The 19489-nt window shown below is 44.0% G+C and overlaps 3 protein-coding genes across 8 annotated transcripts; 1 reads left to right on the forward strand and 2 right to left on the reverse strand.

Moving 5' to 3' along the window:
- Positions 1-725: 725 nt before the first annotated feature.
- Positions 726-2974, reverse strand: ndufa8 (NADH:ubiquinone oxidoreductase subunit A8). Its single transcript, XM_028974060.1, has 4 exons — positions 2800-2974; positions 1907-2070; positions 1157-1322; positions 726-995 (listed from the first exon to the last, which is right to left on the reverse strand). Exons 1-4 carry the CDS (start codon positions 2848-2850, stop codon positions 858-860), a joined length of 519 nt encoding a protein of 172 aa, XP_028829893.1. The 5' UTR covers positions 2851-2974; the 3' UTR covers positions 726-857.
- Positions 2975-3469: 495 nt separating this feature from the next.
- Positions 3470-9177, forward strand: morn5 (MORN repeat containing 5). 4 transcript variants are annotated; one of them, XR_003749205.1, is made up of 6 exons: positions 3470-3532; positions 3650-3797; positions 3993-4104; positions 5018-5273; positions 6169-6408; positions 8723-8818. XR_003749205.1 is itself a non-coding variant. In XM_028973671.1 (6 exons), exons 1-6 carry the CDS (start codon positions 3489-3491, stop codon positions 8724-8726), a joined length of 459 nt encoding a protein of 152 aa, XP_028829504.1. In that variant the 5' UTR covers positions 3470-3488; the 3' UTR covers positions 8727-8773. The 4 variants fall into 4 exon arrangements, 3 of the variants coding, with proteins under 3 accessions (XP_028829504.1, XP_028829502.1, XP_028829503.1); XM_028973671.1 differs by lacking the exon at positions 6169-6408 and adding an exon at positions 5968-5986 and having other exon boundaries at positions 5018-5149; positions 8723-8773; XM_028973669.1 differs by lacking the exon at positions 6169-6408 and having other exon boundaries at positions 5018-5149; positions 8723-9177.
- Positions 9178-9521: 344 nt separating this feature from the next.
- lhx6a (LIM homeobox 6a) lies at positions 9522-19410 on the reverse strand. Of its 3 annotated transcripts, none has more exons than XM_028973130.1 (9): positions 18879-19410; positions 18071-18145; positions 17582-17767; positions 16682-16803; positions 12144-12364; positions 11958-12058; positions 11623-11718; positions 11280-11442; positions 9522-11178 (listed from the first exon to the last, which is right to left on the reverse strand). In XM_028973130.1, exons 1-9 carry the CDS (start codon positions 18954-18956, stop codon positions 11099-11101), a joined length of 1122 nt encoding a protein of 373 aa, XP_028828963.1. In that variant the 5' UTR covers positions 18957-19410; the 3' UTR covers positions 9522-11098. The 3 variants fall into 3 exon arrangements, with proteins under 3 accessions (XP_028828963.1, XP_028828961.1, XP_028828962.1); XM_028973128.1 differs by having other exon boundaries at positions 11280-11454; XM_028973129.1 differs by having other exon boundaries at positions 11280-11454; positions 12144-12361; positions 18879-19399.
- Between the last annotated feature and the right edge of the window lie 79 nt (positions 19411-19489).

Consider the following 19489-nt stretch of genomic DNA (forward strand, 5'->3'; position numbering starts at 1 on the left):
AATAGGATTGATTCAGTCTTGCTTGAGGGAATATCCTGGCATTTAGCCCGGTTTGTATTTATTTGTATTTGCTTAATGCAGAGCAGGAATACACATACAGCGTATTGGCTTGTTTGTTCTATCGAAGTTGTTCTCAAACGGAGCCCAGGTCTGTTTTGACCTAAGGAAATATTGGCCTATAATACAGTGTTTGAAAATTAATACTACATTGAGCGGGAGCTAGACAGTAACTCTTTCAGACAAAGGTTTTCACTCACAGAGCATTGCTCTTGGGCAAATGGCAGGGGTGTGGTGGAGGAAAATTATCTTAAGCTCATGGGGAATGAACCTTGAGACTGTGAGCACTGACAAAAAGCAGTGTAATGCTGAGACAGGGCAGAACTTTCACGCACTCACTTACTTTCCGTAACTGCTTAATCCTACTCAGGGTTGCGGTTGCCAGAGCCCATCCTGGGACACTGGGTGCAGGGCGGACACACACACACACACACACCATTCACACCTACAGACAATCCACCTAGTATACAATCTTTGGATGGATGGAGGAAACTGGAGAACCCAAAGAAACCAGCACCAACACAGGGAGAGCATGTAAACAAAAAAAGTTTGAGCCCGTAGTTGAACTCACAACCTTGGAAGTGTGAGGTCATGTTCTCAACATTTTCAATATTCGTAAAAATGTGAAGAAACCATTTCAAGAGTCCTCAAAAAAATTAAACAACCAGTTAAATTAATTTCTCTTTATTTAACATATATTTTTAGAACGCATAGGTGAAGGGTCCCTGCATTAAGAACACATAAAACCCTCCACTGTCCACTGAGGTCTGGGCTTGACTGGGTATCACAACGTAGACTTTTCACCAGTTCCAGAAAAACATACGACTGCCATATTTGGATGGCTCCAAGTTGCCTTCAGTGACAGGGTTGGGCTCTGGTCTTGGTCGTGAGTGGTAGGGGTTCTCAGGGAGAGGCCGGGATGTGGCCACCTTGGTTACCTGTTTTAGGCAAAGAACAAAAATATGCGGCAAGTAGCAGCAACCTCAAACTGACTTACTAGCAGGACTACAGCAAAAAGTAAATGCAAAACAACCTTAGGGTATCACCATATGAATCATTACAATAACTCATTACAATTCAAACAAAGATGAGGCTTTACCTTGGACAATTCACCGAGCTGTGGTCTCTCCCAGCCCAGCTTCTCCAGCACACAGTCATCAAACACCTTCTGCTGTTTGCGACAATGACGAAGCTCTGCCAAGTTGGAGTAGTCCAAGCAGGTCCAGTACTCTGTGAAGGACTCTGCACAGTTTCCTTTAATCTGCCTAAAACCCACAAGAACAATTTCAGTGCAAAACAAAAACAACGTCTGTTACTTGCTTTATTATTGCAAATCTGAAATTATTGTAAACTCCACCAAAAGGAATAAAAACATAAAATAAATAATCCAGTAGGTTAACCACATACAGACACCAAGAGAAGCACAAGTGCGTTGCAGTTGTCCACATTCCCAATTTATCTTAACTTAATTTCTACAGCTCCCAGCCACTCTTGGTGTTTAGATTGCTGTCAGTGTTTATTTGCTCCTGCCTTACATGTGGCTAACCCCTGTTATTCATAGCTATTAAAGAAAGCCAGCCCGTGTGCCACTTAAAGACAGACCCCAGTCAAACGCAGAGGCGTCACAATGTTTAATTGGTGTGCTGCCCCTTTGGGTAAACACTGCGGCAACCTTCGAGACTGAAACGTCCCAGACCAGCACCCCCATACATCCGATTGCTGAGAAAAAGCAGCCTGTATTTAACCCACACTGCACGCCTCGGATCAGTTCAGCAGAAAAAATGCGAAAAGCAAAAACAAAACACCATTTGTGACATGCAATTTAATAAAATAATTTATTTGCGCATACCTAAAGAACTGGAGTGCACACTCGTTGACTTTTCTCCCTTCGTTCAGACATTTTCTGGGGTCCTTCTCTTCCCATCGGCACAGCATAAATTCTTTGTTGGGTTTGTCACACTGGGAGCCATAATGGTGGGCAGCAGCCTTCAAAACAGCTGAAGACACACTTACCTGATAAAGTAATGAAAAGGCAGAACTTGAGAAAGATGACCGTAAACAGGAGGGTGCCTTTTTTAACGCTATGTCGACACTGAACAATATGGTGCCTTGCTATTTGTCCTAGATGTTCTTACTAGAACATTTAAACCGCTTATAGATAGAACTCTATACATTACAGTAATGAACAGTCTTTCCAATAAAAACTAAATAAATTAAAAACTGACAAATTTCTTACTGTTCTCCGAACTGTTCTAAAGCCAAGCAAATGAAACCAGTCCTTTCACACAGTACAACGTATTCGCCTATGAACCAGAAGACCCAGGTTCAAATCCCACTTACTACCATTATGTCCCTGAGCAAGACACTTAACCCTGAGTGTCTCCAGGGGGACTGTCCCTGTAACTACAGATTGTAAGTCGCTCTGGATAAGGGCGTCTGGTAAATGCTGTAATTGTAAATGTAAAATGTACGGACAAATACGCCATATAAATAAAATTGCTGAAAAATAACAAAAGTGGATTCCAAAATATTTTATTACAGGCTATTCAAGGTTCAGCAGACAATCACTTGAAACACTACTATAACTCAGGTGCTAACAAAGCATGAATATCTGAAATAAATAGTCAGTTTCTATAATTATATAAGCTATTCATTGAAAATAATTACCCCAGAACGGACTGACACCGAGTTAGCAGCGTGCTACCTAGCTAAACCCCTCCCCAGCAGCACGGCAGCGCTTACTTCTTCCACATTCAGCTCCTTCAAAGTCGGGACCTCCACCGAACCGGGCATGGCGCGGTTCTTGACCCACCACAGGGAAAGCAAACGAAATCAGCCACCTAGTTCCAAAACAACAGAGCCAAGGTCCCCGTCAGTAGACGGTCGACTGCGTTCAGAGAAGGTCAGTTAAGTGCGCATGTGCGAGGATTTCTGTCGCGCCGCATTGACGTCATAGGCCAGCGCTCCGCGAAACTCTCCTAGAATATGTAAAAATTACATTTAATACAAATAGGTTACGATCAGTGGATCATTGGAACATTCAGCATAATAGCCATCGAGTGTTATTATGGCGAAAGTATGATAATGAATGGTTTTAAGACATTTTAATAAAGAATAAATAAACATTTATCAAACACGCCTGATCTTTATTTTTACAAAGCAACATAATTGTAGAATTTCTTCGATAGTTTCAGAATCATAAAAATCATAGCAATTTCAACTCCGTTTTTTGTACTCTGTAAATGTTATGAATGAGACACTTAATATTGTTTTTTAAAGACCCTCTTTACTAGACTGTCTTGGCCTATTTTTGAGTATCTAATTTAGACTAATAAATTAGATGAATTTCCATGTTAATTTACTGCATGAACCTGCAGCCTGGTCGCACGCTGTGTTTCCATGGAAACAGTCATATAAACAAAACTGTCAAGATGGAGTTCACAGGCAGCTACGCTGGAGAGCACACAAATGGCAGGTAGACATTTAAAATCAATTTAATCACATTTCTAAACATTTACTCGTGTATCCTTTCGTAGAACGTTGTTCACAAAGTTGAAACGAGGTGATATATTCACCTTTTTTTCTTTCTCAGAATGGAAGGTAAAGGAGTATACACCCTTCCCACAGGAACCAAATACACTGGGGAAATGAAAGATGGAGTGTTTCATGGCCAGGGTGTTCTTCATTTTACTAACGGAAGTAAATATGAGGGAACGTGGGAGAAGGGAATATGTAAGCAGGTGCGTGATAGATTATGCAATCTAGAGAACTTCATGGTACTATATTATGTCACGTCAGGGAAATAAAAAAAAACCCACCAATGTATACAGACCGATGTCTAAATAAATATTGTATACATAAAAAAGTTAGCATATATTCATATAATTTCATTCACCTGACATAAATAAAAATGAAAACATTAATATATCCAACAGGGGAAATATACTTTCTCTGATGGACTGGAGTACGATGATAAAGAGTGGGATTACTGTGATGGAAATGACAGACGCTTCTACACAGAGAGGTGTAATGGCATTAAACCAGCAGGTATGATCTCAGGACATTTCAGCTTTGATCTAGTGACGAGTGGTTGACTTGATTTTGTGGCCATTGTGTTGTTTCATTATGCCTCCAGTCTAGATTAGAAATTACAGTTAATCCAAATTCAGTTCATCCATTAATCTTTTATTAAGAAATTGTATTGTAGTGGAGCCTAGCGGGTAAGGAAGTGGACTCATAACCGAAGGGTTGCAGGTTTAAATCCTGTGCCATAAAGGTGCCACTGAGATACCTTTGAGGAAGGAATCCCACCTTTCATGGCTACCCACTGATCATAAGGTGATGGGTTAGATGCAGATGACACATTTTGTTGTGTACTGTACTATGCTGTGTATCAAAATTACTAAGTTGAACATTTTCTGTGACTTGGGAAATAAATATCAATTATTGCATAGAAATAGTTTAGACAATTGTTGATCTTTGCTTTTAGTGATTTGTTATCTGAGATTTGCTTTACTGTTTCCAGGCATCTGGGAGGTTTTCTGACCTATGGCTGAATACAATGTGATTTTCTTAAAGGATTCAAACTTAATCTGATTGAAAGACTATGAAGAAATAACTGTTTTAAAAATTATTTCAAAATCATTAATATATGTGCAGCCAAACTATTTACTGAAATTAGTATGCTATCCAGCTAGTGATGGACGAACCTAATAATACCACTGTCTTCATACCCAGTACCTCAAGAGGTAAGTTACTGTAGCATAAAGTCTGCCCCCAGTCCCACCTAAGATGTTCACCAGGAGTGAAAAGTTTATTAAGAATTTGCAAATGGATGTGTTGTTTTTTCTACCATGTGTACCCCTACTTTTAATTCTTCAGGTGGCAAAAGCTTCTCAAAATCTTGTACATCAAACCTCTAAGAAGAATGAGAAATGTCTTTAATGACTTATTTCCATAGGAGAATCCCAACTGACCAACATGGATCCGTCCCCAGTGATCCCTGATGGCTGCTATGACTGTGGTGACGGTTTCTACGACCCCAACAGTAGAGTGATAAATGACTACAACCACCAATACCTCAGGAATGCAGGTTAGGTTCATCCTACAAAACAAAATCTGGTTTTCTATTTCATAAGTGGAGCAGTGGTGGCCTAGTGGTAAAGGAAGCGGACCCGTAATCAGGAGGTTGCTGGTTTGAATCCCGAGCTGCCAAGGTACCACTGAACAAAGCACCGTCCCCACACACTGCTCCCCAGGCACATGGCTGCCCAATTCTCACCAAGGGTGATGGTTAAAAGCAGAGGACACATTTTGTTGTGTGCACCGTGTGCTGTATCACAATAACAAGCACTTAATTTTCACTTTCAACCGCCAGCATTAAAAGACTGAATGCTGAATGGGCCCATGGTTCATGTTATGTAGATGGTATGTGCAGGTACAGATACAGGGTGAATAATGGGATTATATGTTTTGCTGTATTAGTAAAACAGGGTGTCATATGGAGTCTTGATTTCACACGTCAGTGATGGAACTCTGCAGTCTTGCTACAGTATTGTGTATGTAGGTCATCATGCACGTGATTGGGGGCAAAATTTGAAACACATTTCGCATTTTCCCATCCACCATAGTATGCTTTGCGTATGATTTGAAGTGAATCATTTATGTCAGGCATTCGTAACATTTAATCTGTAGGGCAGAGAAGAGACGGCAAGTGTGTGTCTTCATTATTTTAGTAAGATAGTAAGTTAAATGTATTTATACAGCGACCAATCCCAGACAAGGGTCATAAGGCAATGCACAATTATTTTGCATAGTCAGTTGCATATTTGACACAAAGCAGGGTTTTGGCTGCATATTTTTGTGTTGAGGTCTCGGAATGATCAGTGTGCCTCTGTGAGCTGCACCCAGAACTTCGTGTGATGTCCCAGTAAGTAAAAGCTTTCACTTCCACATTAATATATATAGACCTCACATCATGGACGTCACACTTCACAGTAAAATGCACATCTGGGCTTTATGTCATGTCATATTTTTATCTATCTGAGGTGAAGGGACATTTGTAAAAGAGGGCGTGAAGACAAAATTTATTACCAACTGGCTGGTTTCCAGGATGGACAGTGTGTACGGAACAACAGACACTTGCTGGAAACTAAAGAGGAACTTGGACTGCACAGGGAAAGGAGGAAGAATACGGCTGCAACTTTAAGGGCAGAGGAACAGGCCTGAAGGGAAGAGAGACAGGGAGGACAGCCAAGGGGAGCAGGCCCAGGGACATGCCGAAGGGACCAGGCAGGAAAGGCTGAGGAAACACCCAGGCCTTGGCTTACTGAAAATAAAACAGTCGGAGAGGTGAGCCCCTGAGGAAACCCTTTACAGCAGCCGAAGCCCCCAGGGTCAGGCTCTGTGGGCTGCAGGTCCGGTAGGGTAGGTGGGGTTATGGTCAAGTGTGCCATCACACAAACAACCGCTGGGCTCTTCACTGTTCACTGGAGGAATGGGGAAAAAAAGATGACATTTCTTTCTTGGCACAGCCCCTGTCATAAACTCACTCTCAGTCCGCAAGGTTTTTTACGTGTTTCGTCATCCCATCACCAGGTCCTACCAAATGACTTGACCACATTTTCTTTAAAACAGAGTCTATTACATAGTCTCATATTATGCTACTAAATAATTATATCAGTGGACAAATGTGCACTACAGATACTGGTATTGTCTTCATTGTCTACAGATGCAATGCAATGCAAGCCCTCAGACATTTAAAATGTCGGACAGAACACATTCAGCCGGTTTGCCGGCGAGACAGTGGTGGGATTAAAGATCTCCTGCCCCGAGAATGGCTGTTATCCGTCCGTGTCATTTTCCTGGACGGGCAAAATGAGAGTGCTGTAGATTACAAGTTGTATAGACATCAAAAGGCATCTTGCTTGGCAGCGAACCACATGGGCCTAAGGTGGCAATGAACGTGACTCCTACTCACACACAGCTCACTCAGTGGCTGAAGACTCTGGAACGCCGAGGGCTGGAGATTTATTTATAGATCTACCGGCCCTACACGTAGGTCGTTTTTATTTGTTTGTGCGCGAACTCTATTTCTTGCAGAATAACGCCCACGGGTTTTTTTTTTTTTTGGTTTGTTTTTGGGCCCTCGATGCCGCCGTCGATGTCTAAAACGGACGGACGCTGTATTGTTTGTTGCCGTTTTCTGCTGGAGGAATAAATACACCTTCGCATGGTGAAAATGCCCCGGTGGCAGCAGAGACACCCTCTCGCCTGTCCCACCGGGGGACAAGCTGAAGGCCCACGGCCCCGTTCGTCAGGAATAAATGCGCCCCCAGATATGAGAAGGACGTCTCATTATTTCGCGCTTTTATCGGCCCTCTTGCAGCCATTAACGAACGTGTGGCCCTGTTCGGAAGGAAGCACTTTTTCCCCCTTTTCTGGTGTATTTTAGGGATTAAGATAAACACCTTTTAACAAGCTGCCATTACCGGTTTCCCCCGGCCGCTGCGATACAAACGGGTTTTATGTAAAGCGTCGCGGAACAAGGACAATGGGGATTAATATCTTTTGTGTTAATTTTTTTTTTTTTTTTTTAATCGCGGACCGCGAGAAGCGCCACCGAGCGACCCGCGACCAGTGCAGGCTGCGCCACCGCGGAGCCACCTGTGCTCCCGCCACGGTCGCCATTAGCGCATGAATTTAGCCGACGAGGGCCGATCAGCCCTGAAGAGGGCAATTTACCTTCGGCAAGAGACGCGATAAATGTGAATTTGCGCTCATTACCGTGCGCGCCTGGAAGAAATTGCGATTGTCGCGGCGCGGCGTTAATTGGCATCAAATTGTGATGAAATGTCCTCGAGAAACGACGTCCTTTGTGGCGAGGAGGGGCGCCCGGGCAGAAGGCGAGGGGCAACTTTTCGTCGGCGTGCAGCTGCCGGCATCAAGCGACCTCTCGTCGTTCTTAAACATTGCACTTAAAAAAAAAAAAAAAATTTAAATTAACAACATCCCACTCTTTAGTGCGCGGGCCTGCATTTCTGCGATTTGTTTTACGCACGTGTTTAAATATATATCTGTTTATATTAGTATATGTTATCAGTCGGAAGGGCCTACTCTCGCGAGATCCTGCGAGAGCGGCGTCGCGTCGCGCCGCGCGCCAGGTACAAGTGGCGAGATGGCGGGCGACGGGGCCGTTTGGGGGCCACTGCGCGCAATTACAGACAATCAGGGCAGAATTGAAGACCTGTTCCCCACAATGGCCGCGGTTTGCCTTGTTCCCAGGGGTGAAGGCGCTCAAGTGCGTGCAGCTGCGCCGCGGAAGAAAAAAAAAAAGCTACCTCTCGCTCCGCAATTAGCGGCTCCTTTCACGTTTTCTAAACTATTTTTAAAAAGCAGCGCATTATCCACTGTTGCTGGTCGTCGAGTTATTCTCCCCCCCGCCCGCGATCCGCGATCCAAGGCGCGCGATTTCTGCAAATTGCCTTCGATCGCATTTGCATGTGTTGAATGGGAAACCTTTCATATTATTTAATCGGCCGGGGTGCACTGCAGTCAGCTGGGTTTTATTCCCATTGGATAAAAATTCGTTTGATTTTATCACTTGTCTAATTGTGTGAAATGACGCGCAGCTATGTGGGTTTTTTTTGGGGTTTTTTTATAACAGATGAGGAGGAACATGGATGGATAGTCCGCACGTGTCGGAGAGGATGGGACCAGGCCGTCGGACCCTTAAGATGGAATTCCGAGTCAGAGGGCCGGTGAATCGGATTCCGAATATCTGTGTCGAAATTGAATAAATCTGTTGGAGCTGATCAGTTCTCTTTCCTTTTCCGTCTAAATGTTGAGCGTTTAAATGCCGCTCCGTGCAATTCCATGCAGTTGCATATGGCGACATATCTGTTTAATTAAAAAAAAAAACGGGATTTATAGTAATTCTTTATTTTCTCCAACTTCAGACCTATTTTGTCTGTGTTTTTTTTACTAACATGAGCTCATGTATAGCTACAGAATATTATTGTTCTTATTACAGATGCGTAATTTAATGTACCCTAATGAACCATAGTACAAAAATGTGAATATAATTAAATACTGTATCTGGAAATAAACTGTGTAAGATGTCTACTGTTTCCTTGTGTGAATTTGTTCAGTACAAGGAGAACCAGTGAAGCCTGGATTTGGAACTGGTGTCTTGAGAGTTCTGTGTGCATGAGAGTTGATGTCACTGTCACTGGTCCACGTTGTCTGTGACAGCATCTGGTCCTGCGTCAAGTGCACATGTGTATGGATGTGCCGAAATACACACAATATGACATTAATACAATTGCATGATGACATGCTACGCAAAGACATGCCGCACATACGAGTGCTGAAAAGGGGGTCACTGAATTGCATGTTAATATGAGGTGCTGTTGTATCACTTAAATATTACATTAGACAGAATGATTGTACACATACTCAATGCATTTCAATTTTGTTTTTCCCATTTTTATTTTTGTTGATTTAATTTTTTTTTTACACAAAAAGCCAATTGTTGAGAAAAAAAGTGCTTAAAAGGCTTTTTTTAAAATCCAGCCTAAATAAATACAAGAATGCAGAGGTTTTGATTTCACTCATGAACACGGGATCGCACTGTGGCCAAGACTTTGTTCACAGTTCAGTTCGTCCCTCGGCCGCTTGGGCTGCAAAAGACTGTATATGTACATGCCCAGTCCATCTGGGATTGTACCACTTCTCTTTTTATCCCCTTTGGGGTGACACAAACAGGGCAGACAATTTTAAAGAAAAAAAAAACAAAACAGAAGACGCACAGACACATTTCTTGCTTATACAGAAAAATAACGACACGTTAATTGATGTCAAATTTACATTACACGTAAGTTACACATGTAACCCTTTTTACAGCTTTTGCGAACACACATTTAGGGAGCTGCTTTTCTGCAGAATTCCTCTGTCTCGTTGTCTCTGCCTACTTACCTTTTGTTGCTTCTCTAAATTGGAAACTAGTGATCTGGCAGGAAAGAACTGGATTGATGGACGGGTTTCCTTCCTGTAGGAGCCATGTTCACTCACACCGGAGTGCAGCCAAGCACAGTTAGTGCTATGGAACTTAGTAACAAAGCTGACACATCCCCATCAATTATTGGTGACAATGTATATTATCTTGTCTCACAGACATGAAATACATTTTTAAAGTGAATATCTTAAAATGTTTGCAATGAAAATATAAAATAGAAACTTTTCAGGAGTGTAGTCCAGCAGAGAAATTACGCTCTGTGTTTAAATTTTATTTTAAAGTTAATTCCTGGCCAGTGTTCTATGTATTGTTACTAAGTAAGTGTTATAATCTATATCTAATTAATATTTTTGGGGTGCATTACAATAACATTTTACCATTCCAAAGTCAAGTGAATGACACTGAAAGGAAAATAAAACAGAAATTAACCTTTAAACATCAAACCTAAAAGGGACACGAAGCTACTGAACTCAATAATATTGATTTTCAATCATTATTTTCTAACAAAAATAAATAAATAAAAGGGAAATGTGTCTTACCTCTATAGCCAGAATTTAATCCACACCCCAAATTAATTATTCCAATTATTTCTTTATTTGTTGGCTTCTATGGGAAGCACGGCGTGAGGTGCACAACTAGACCATACTCTCCTCTGTTTTGTTCTTCGGTTTCCAAAGGTTTAAAGAGAGAGACACAGAGAGAGAGAAATTCTGACCTTGAAGAGGGACACCAGATCTCGTTTCCGTTTACACTGTGTTTTTGGGGTCTGCAAGCAAGGTCCACTCCCTTGTGTCTTGAAAAAGAAAGTAAGTCCTCATTCGCTCAGCACTGGCCTTCCACTCTTACATAAAGTCCGACCAGTTTCAGGTTGGCAAATCCTGCTCGTGAAAAGAGCACCGGAGAGTCTCCTTAGGCTGCTCAGAGCTGGGTCAGAAGGGTCACACGTCCTCCCGATCCAAGATCCATTCGCTCCGTGAGTTCAGGGGTGGGCAGAAGTCTGTGAGTGCGGCTGTGCCGTCGCTGGTGTTAGCGGCTGAGAGGAAGCTGAGGCAGGCTCATGGCCTGATGGGGCAGACTCTGCGTGGTCAGCACTGAGAACGGGTGACCTGCCAGGGCAAAGAGCATGTCAGACTTTACCCTCATCTTAAGTGTGCTGCACTTCAAATGCCCGAAGAAGCCATTATAATTCAAACAGTACTGAGCTTACTCTCAATATATCCATGCAGGGCCACCATGCGTGCCCTCTCAGGGCTTCCAAAGGGGGAATAATGCAGCTCATCTGGCAGAGAGGGGGGCATTCGCGCCTGGGGGTGTCCTTGTGGGGGTCCATTATGCTGTGGGGTGTGCTTCTTATGTCTTGCTCTGCAGTTCTGAAACCAGACCTATGAACATGGAACATTACCTGTCATCACACAGGGAGGAAAATTATGTCTTCGGGAGACTAGAACAGCCGATAAAGCATTCAGCCAGTGATGCCAAACGTGTGGCATGAGCCGTGAACTCCACTAGCGTGAAGAGGCACCAAGGGAAGCATGGCGAGCTCTGTTTACCTGGATGACGCGTCGACTCAGGCCCGTCATGTCCGCCAGCTTCTGTAGCGTCTGCGCGTCAGGATTGTTGTCCTGTGCAAACTGCGCTTGCATCACCTGAGACAGAACACAACTCAGGTCACTGGGAAAAAACGGGCTGCATATACATGGGAAATAAGTGTCACTTGAACCTTTTGATTAATCTTTTAACGTTTTATAGATCATTGTTTTAGCACTGGTGGTATTGGGGATGGCCAAATGCCAATTAAATAAACGTGCAAGAAGAAAAACATGTTGCATTAACACTAGTTTAGATGGAGGTCGATTTTTGATGGCATTGTGGGTGAAATGCAGACCTGAAGCTGTTCCGCAGTAAAAGAAGTGCGCGCTCTCTTAGCTGGTTTAGGTTGGCTGTCTTGCTCAGATGGCACTGCCCCCTCCAGAGTAAGTCCACTACCTGCAGAGGGCAAGACACGAATCAAACACAAGTAAACCAGCCTGAATGCGAGCGTGACGGAACAGAGTGGACGGTGAGGACATACCGCTCTCAGCTGCCCGCTTGAGGTTCTCCACCATGGTGTCATAATGGATCCTGCACAGAACCTTCTCCTCCACCAGACCAAACTCTTCGCCAGTGGAGAGCTGCCGCTTGCAGGAGAAACAGGCGAAGCACGCCAGATGGTAGGCATTGCCCCGGGCGCGCCGCACCCAGTCACTGGCGTAGATCTGACGACCACAGCGGGCGCACTTCGTACCAAACCTACTGTGAGACAGAGATGGGATGAGGCATCAGTGCTCCACTGACACAGGCTGCAGAGGTGTGTGAAGATATTGAAGGTCGATTTCTTTCAATTTTACTTTTGTTAGATGTTGATGAATTAACCCAAAAATTTGAAACAATAGAAAAAAAACTAATAAATGAACAATAAACTGTAATGATCATTGGAGCACAAATGTGCCATGGGGTTTTATTACATCAGATGAGATTCATTAAAACTCTGTCCACACGGTGAACAACAAGACAAATAAATAATCTCATTAATAATTCAATAAGAAATAACATTTGGAATATCTATTTCTGTGGAAGTGCTCAGTTTTACATTTCTTTAAATATCAGAGAGTAACCGATGTGTTACAACTCTGGTATTTAAGGTACAAGATGGCATAACAATGCCACGCCCAGTCCAGCTTCCTCACCATTATGCAGAAGAATGTTTTCTTTTAATAATCATGTAGACAATCTAAAGGGGGCAGTGGTGGCCTGGTGGTTAAGGAAGCGGCCCTGTAATCAGAAAGTTGCTGGTTCGAATCGCGAATCCGCCATGGTGACACTGAGCAAAGCACCGTCCCCACACACTGCTCCCTGGGCGCTTGTCATGGCTGCCGACTGCTCACACCATGGGTGATGGTTAAAAGCAGACGACACATTTTGTTGTGTCACAATGACAGTCACTTTCACTTCACTAAGACCCAATGAAATCGGCTGTAAAAATACTCACATGTTTTCTGTGTATTTTTAATCACACATCAGTCTGTTTACAGAGAGCGTGGTTATGATGCTTTTCTGAAGAACTTGGAAAGAACTGTGGAACAGCGCTGTACTTTTCAGGCCAGCTTCCCCTCCACAAAGACTTGGGGAAAATTGTCTGCAGGCTCAACAGTGGTGCACAGATGAAGTTAAGGAGCCAATTCCGGCCACAGATCTTTTTTTTTTTTTCTACAGCTTCACAGTAATTCACCTCTGGTGAGAAGATCTGATTTCATTTTACAACCTGACAGTCTGGGATGGGATAATAAACAGCAGCGCAATGAAACTCATATGCACACATTTTCACTGCACACACACACAACTTCCCCCATTCCACACTCTGCTTAACCATTAATACTAGTTTTCGTAAGAAAATGTCTAGTTCAACTTATAGCCCAACTGTGGCAGAAACAAACACACCCAGTAATCTACGCTCTCCTCAAGCATTCTCATTTTATCGCTGTACCTATATCAGTCATTGTATATTTTACCATTTCAGACAAACACAAAATTGGATCTCTCTCCCCTCGTGTATGTTGCTCAGAGTGAAAATTGGAAAAGTATATCTAGACGCAAACAACATATTCAAGGAATTCGGTATTTTATTCAGTGCAAATAATTATTAGATGTCTTTCATCAACAAGACGATGGGGGAAGCTGTGAAGCTGAAGAACGAACCTCAGGAAAATTGCCCTTATCTTATTTTTTATTTTAGATTTTATTTTACTTATGTTTGTGGCAGTCATTACATAAGCAATTTTCTCCGAGATTAATAAGGTTTTCTGCTTTGATTCTTCACACAGGGGACTGATGGAGCTGCTCAAGGATCCTGGAAGCTGGAATCATTGTTGGTCAGTCACCAGGCAGAGAGAGTTAAAAGAGCAGGGTACACTCCTCACTCCTCAGCATATTTCAGAGCATCTTAAAGTTTTGGAAAGGGGACACTTCAACCCCCAGGTGACCTTTGACCCATAACTGGTAAATGCTGGAAAATGCTGGTAAATGCTGTAAATGTAATGTAACTGTGGACCCACATTTCTGACAGATTCTGGAGAAGTTCAGGTGAGGGTGCCAATTCAGTTGAGAAACATTTGGTACACTTGTGCATTATAAAGTGTCAGACACATATGAGTCAAACCGGCCCGCTTCCCTCCAAGTGAACACTGTGTTGTGTAAATCAAGTCCAGACCTGGTTTGCTCCTCCCCCTTCATTTTTGAAATGTTCATAGAATATAATATTCTATAGAATAAGAATATGACGTTCTAGGAGGGATGAGGGATCTACTAGCCTATCCATTATAGCGTTAACGACTCCGGTGTGGTAAAGGAAAAATGCGCACAAGATTGACCCCACAGGGGGTCTCAAAGATTCTTTAAAAGCACCACAGACCACTTCTATCTATTAATCATCCACTACATTTTATTAATGCTTTGATTGGCTGAACATGGATTTTTTTGCTTACTCTGATTTAACTGGATTACATTACAGACATGGCATTTAGCAGACGCCCTTCTCCAGAGCGACAGGGACAGTCCCCCCCTGGTGAGAAGCAAGGTTAAGTGTTTTGCTCAGGGAGGCAGTGGAAGAAAGTCGGGTTTGAACCTGTGACTTTGTGATCTTCTGGTTCATAGGCGAGCATCTAACCCACTTGGCTACTACCACCCGTTGCTGCCAGATCCCATCCTGTGACACTGGGCGCAGGGTGGGGACTCACCCAGTACCCATTTGGACTTTACTCATCTTTATTCATCCTTAAATGGAAATGTGTGCAAGTGGGAACCTGAATGTTGACCTGACAGCTGATGGAATGATGGACCCATCCAGCATAATCTGGCTAGACCTAGAAAGACATGGTCCTAAATCTGATCCTTGGTTGGGTAAATGACCGGGTGTAATTGGTTTAAATACCGGAGTAGAATGTGAGCATTAAACGCAGGGGACAAGAGGAACGGCAAGCCTGCGGCAGACGTCTCGCCGCGGAATCGTGCTGACGGCTGTGTGCCGAGCTCGGCCTCTAATTGCTGCCCAGTATAAACCACCGCTGGCCACTCCGTATCAGATTGCCACACGAGACAAGCCGCAGTCTGGAACGGCTCTGCCCCAGAGGTCCCCGGGACCTGTGCCGCTCCAGCTTCTCCCGCTCGGGAACAGCCAGCTCGCCAGGCTTGTGCCCCGCTCCGCCGCGCACGTTTCAGGGTTTGTCGTCCGCAGGCTTCAGCTCAAGGTAACCGCCTCGGCCAAGGCTTGAAGCCATTAGAGCCCCCTTGAGCCTTGTCTACCGGAATGCATTGCGGAGTCACTCACGCGTTTGCTCGGCGTCAGCCGTAAATAGAAGGGTATGATGCACAGGGTAGCGCGACTTTAAAAAAAAAAAAAAAGCACTCGCACTCGAACTTGTGACATTGTGAAACATGCAGGAACCTGCAATTTGAGAGCCTGGCCTGCACTGTGGGCGGCGTTTCTTTTTCAATCTCCATATCATACGAAAATGCCAGAGGCTCAAAAAAATGGCCTCATGTTCAAGCCTCGTATTTAAGCAAAATGCTTTCAACACAATAAAAAAAAGATGATTTGAATTTATAGTGGGGGAAAAAAATGAAATAGAAATAGTCATAGTCGTTAAAGCACAATGGTCAAGATTTTTTAAAATCAAAATTTCCTGAACGGTGCCACGATGAAGCGAATTTACTTGTTGTGTTGCGCATTAAAAACGAAAGAAAGTGCTGCATTATAACACTGTACGGTGTTTGCTCCGTTAACAGCCACCCTCTCCTTTGCCTCGCTTGATCTGCCTGAGAAACGGATGCTGGAGGTCAGTGGGTGGAGAGGGGCCGCCGCCTCCATCCAACCAGCCACGAAGAGCCATTCTTTGATACGACGTCTTGTGAAGCATCACTTCACGTTATTTGGCTAATACAGAAAACAAACCTTCACCCAGAGGCACCGTATCAACTTTAAAGGACGAGTCACTTCACATTGACTGGGAATGAACGGAGAAGGCTGGCCAATTTGCTGCTCGCCATTCAACAGCGGCGGTGAGTGCTTCGCAATCACGAAGCACCGCAGCCCCACATCCGGAGCCACCTTTCACAGCTTTGCCATTTCCACTCACCGCCCCCTGAACAGATATCCCAGCATCTATTCAGTCCTGGCTGGGCAATGAACGTGTGGTGGTATATACTTCTCTGTGTTAATCTGTTCAGCCTCACCCTTTGCACAACTGAAACTATTATAGGGAAAGATTTACATTTTGTATGTGAATTTTGATATTTCGTTTGTGCAACACTTGCTCTATTTTTTTTAATAAATTACATTTTTTTGACCAGTGTAACACAAGCTTAAATAAACCAGAATCAACAAGCTCTTGGAAATTATTATTATTATTATTACGTTTTATTAATTTGTATAAGTGGATCGCATGATTATATATATATTTGTTCGTTTCCAAATATACAAATTCAATAGAAGCCGTCTGCCCGAGCACAGTACAACCATGAAAATGAAAAATAAAAAGGTGAACATGGGGGAGACAAAGTGAAAACTTACCCTACCTGAAATAATCCATTTTACAGAAGATTTCCTTGTTTTTGATGTAGCAGCTGCTGTGTTGGCGCAGTGATGTTCTGCAGACGGAGCACTCCAAACATCTCACATGCCAGATCAGGTTATTCACCTGGCAAAAAAACACACACAAAAAAAACAGGCTCAGACAACAGCAAAAAGAAGAAGAAGACGGAAGAAGAGGTTTGACGAAAAGATTATGGTTTATCTGTCTTTAATCTGGAGATTTATATGATGTACAAAAATGGAAAAGAGCACAATGGCACATTAATAACACCATAAAATGGTTATATTGTATTACTGATATTTAAACAACAGTTCAGCAGCAGGTCTGCGCATCGAATAATCGCTCTCATGCCCGAATATAAATCGTTTCGTGAGTGATTTTTTTTTATATATATAAATCCAAATTTCTCCTGGACTCGCAACACCACAAACCGACACCCAGATTATCCCACGTTGTCCAGCGCGGTCGGGACCTGTACCCCGCTGGTGACACCCCGAGATCACCAGATAGGAACACACACTTCCTCTTGTTTGGGTTAAGCGCACGCGACAGCACGCGTCAGGAGAAGCCGGTACACACACACACACACACACACACACACTCCTCAAATCAAACCCCGTCCTAACCAGTCCTGTTCTACGTGGTGATGAAAGGATGAAAAAATCGCCAAGATTTTCTATAATACAGCAATAACAATAATAATAAATAACAATGAAGTAATAATAATAATAATAATAAAACATTAATAAAACGAACTCCACTACGCTCATATTTCTCCCAATTTGCGTCTTTAAACGAAGTTTAAAAGCGCTGTCCCAAAACGTTCACATTTCTGTCCAAAATCCCCCCGCGTAACGCCGATCGTCCGTCCGACCCTGGTCACCTTGAGCAGATAACGGTCCAGGATGTCCAGGCCGCAGCTGGCGCACACGTTCTTCCCGGCGGACGGGACGGAGGAGGAGGCGGAGGAGGCGGGCGAGCAGACCGACGGGGTGGAGGGGGGACTGGGCGACGATCGGGGTTCCTCCTTGTCCATGCCGGCTCTGCGGGACTCGCCGTCCGGGTGCGACTGCGCGGACAGAATAAAAGCAAGAAACCATGTCGGTCTGATGTTTGTGCCGGTTGGCGCTGATATGTCAAGTAAAAAAAATCATTTTAAAAAAATTTGTTTTTTTTAAGGAAAGGCCTAAATTTGTAAAAAAAAAAAAAAAAAAAAAAGATTTCTAATTAATAATGTACTTTCCACTTACAAGATTTACTAAAAAAAAAAACTCAGTAAAATGCGCCACACGGGCTGTGAACAGAAGCCGGGAGTAGCTCTGTAGTAGCGTCGCGCGTTAAAAAAAAAAAAAAAAAAAAAAAAAAAACGTACCATCGGGTGTCCCGCGTCACGGTCCCCGCGGGTCGCGGCTCTCTCTGCACTCGCTGCGTCCGGCGGGAGGATCAGCTACGGAGCAGGGGGAGAGAAAGAGAGGATTTTTATATATTTTTTTACCTTTTTAACATAAAAAAAACGGGGGCGACTGCGGCTCCATCGCGTCGGCGTCGCGCTTTATAAACGCGGCCGAAACAATGAGGCGACGACGAGCCCCCAGAAATTCGGGGAGATTTTCTCGGCGCACTTAACCCGCGGCTCTCGGAGTAATCGCGGAGTAATCGCGTTTTTCCTCCTCGCCATCCAGGCGGCTGAGAGAGGAAGGGTGGTGGTGGTGGTGGTTGGTGGTGGTGGGGGGGGACATCAACTACCTGCAATTAGAAATCGCTGGAAAGGCTCGGCGACGAGAGGGACGCGGAGTGTCAATTTCAGCTGTCACTCAGGAGAGGCGACGGGGCCACCCAAAGAATTGCAAATTTGATTTTTAATGGCAGTAATTAAAATCTAATTTCTGTCACCCCCCCCCCCCTTACAGGCTCGGCGCGGACCGCAAATCACTCCATTCATAAGATTCTCTCTCTCCCTCTTTCTTTCTTTCTTTCTTTTTTTTTTTAAACGAAGCCGATCTTACTGACGACCTCGCGGTAAATATACATGTCCACACGGATCTGTGCGTGTGCGTGCGGAAAACACGGAGACCCGTGGCACTCACTCGGGGACGCACACACGATACGAACCCCCGAAGACACACACATGCACATACTTAGTTCTATTAGAAATCATAAGGAAATAATAAGGTCTTTACCTGTTTTGTGTGAAGTCCTTCGGACAGAAGTGGATTTCCCCCCGACAGAGGGACCAGAGCCTCATTTTTCCAATACATGAACAAAAAAAAGTGTCGGCCGCTCGCAATTTATTTTATTTAAGTTTTTAGTTTTTTTTTTTTTTTGCTTAAATATCTTCATATAAGCACGACCGGCCCCCTGCACCTCGCGTCTTCATCGTCGGCGTCGGAGACTCGCAGCTCAGGTCGCGGAACTGTCGCCATAAATGACGCGACGTGGAGGAGAGGAGAGGAGAGGCGATCTGCTCGTCCAAACTTCTCCCTTCCACCTTCTTCCCCCTCTTTCTGGGACGGAACTGCTGACTACAGGAAGTGGACGGAGGACCGCGGGGGGGGGTCTCCTCGCAGGACAAATACCAACAAACCCCCGCGCAACACTTTTACAACGTTATCGGAACCCAAATATCCCAAACGGCGACACGCATCAATTCAAGGTCGGGCTGTGGGAACAGTGGCATCTTTACACCAGCCACGATATCGATGTTGGGCTGAACTGAACGAACTGCACGTCAAATACGAACTTTTCTTCGTTTTGCTGTCGCGCCACCGTCAACCGTTTATTAACCCTTTGT

The sequence above is a fragment of the Denticeps clupeoides genome, chromosome 3 (genome assembly GCF_900700375.1).
Source record: "Denticeps clupeoides chromosome 3, fDenClu1.1, whole genome shotgun sequence".
Classification (NCBI taxonomy): Eukaryota; Metazoa; Chordata; class Actinopteri; order Clupeiformes; family Denticipitidae; genus Denticeps; species Denticeps clupeoides.

What these genes read in the sequence shown, in the direction of transcription:
- ndufa8 (XM_028974060.1), bottom strand. Translation starts at nt 2,850, where the DNA reads ATGCCCGGTTCGGTGGAGGTCCCGACTTTGAAGGAGCTGAATGTGGAA. An exon ending in AGGAGCTGAATGTGGAAGAA is followed by an intron (nt 2,071 to 2,799) that starts GTAAGCGCTGCC and finishes TTACTTTATCAG; the next exon opens with GTAAGTGTGTCTTCAGCTGT. An exon ending in TGTGCACTCCAGTTCTTTAG is followed by an intron (nt 1,323 to 1,906) that starts GTATGCGCAAAT and finishes TGTGGGTTTTAG; the next exon opens with GCAGATTAAAGGAAACTGTG.
- lhx6a (XM_028973128.1), bottom strand. Translation starts at nt 18,956, where the DNA reads ATGTATTGGAAAAATGAGGCTCTGGTCCCTCTGTCGGGGGGAAATCCA. An exon ending in TGAGTCGACGCGTCATCCAG is followed by an intron (nt 11,455 to 11,622) that starts GTAAACAGAGCT and finishes CCATGTTCATAG; the next exon opens with GTCTGGTTTCAGAACTGCAG. An exon ending in CCTGCATGGATATATTGAGA is followed by an intron (nt 11,179 to 11,279) that starts GTAAGCTCAGTA and finishes TTGCCCTGGCAG; the next exon opens with GTCACCCGTTCTCAGTGCTG.
- morn5 (XM_028973669.1), top strand. Translation starts at nt 3,489, where the DNA reads ATGGAGTTCACAGGCAGCTACGCTGGAGAGCACACAAATGGCAG. An exon ending in GGAGAGCACACAAATGGCAG is followed by an intron (nt 3,533 to 3,649) that starts GTAGACATTTAA and finishes TTTCTTTCTCAG; the next exon opens with AATGGAAGGTAAAGGAGTAT. An exon ending in CCAATACCTCAGGAATGCAG is followed by an intron (nt 5,150 to 8,722) that starts GTTAGGTTCATC and finishes TTTTTATAACAG; the next exon opens with ATGAGGAGGAACATGGATGG.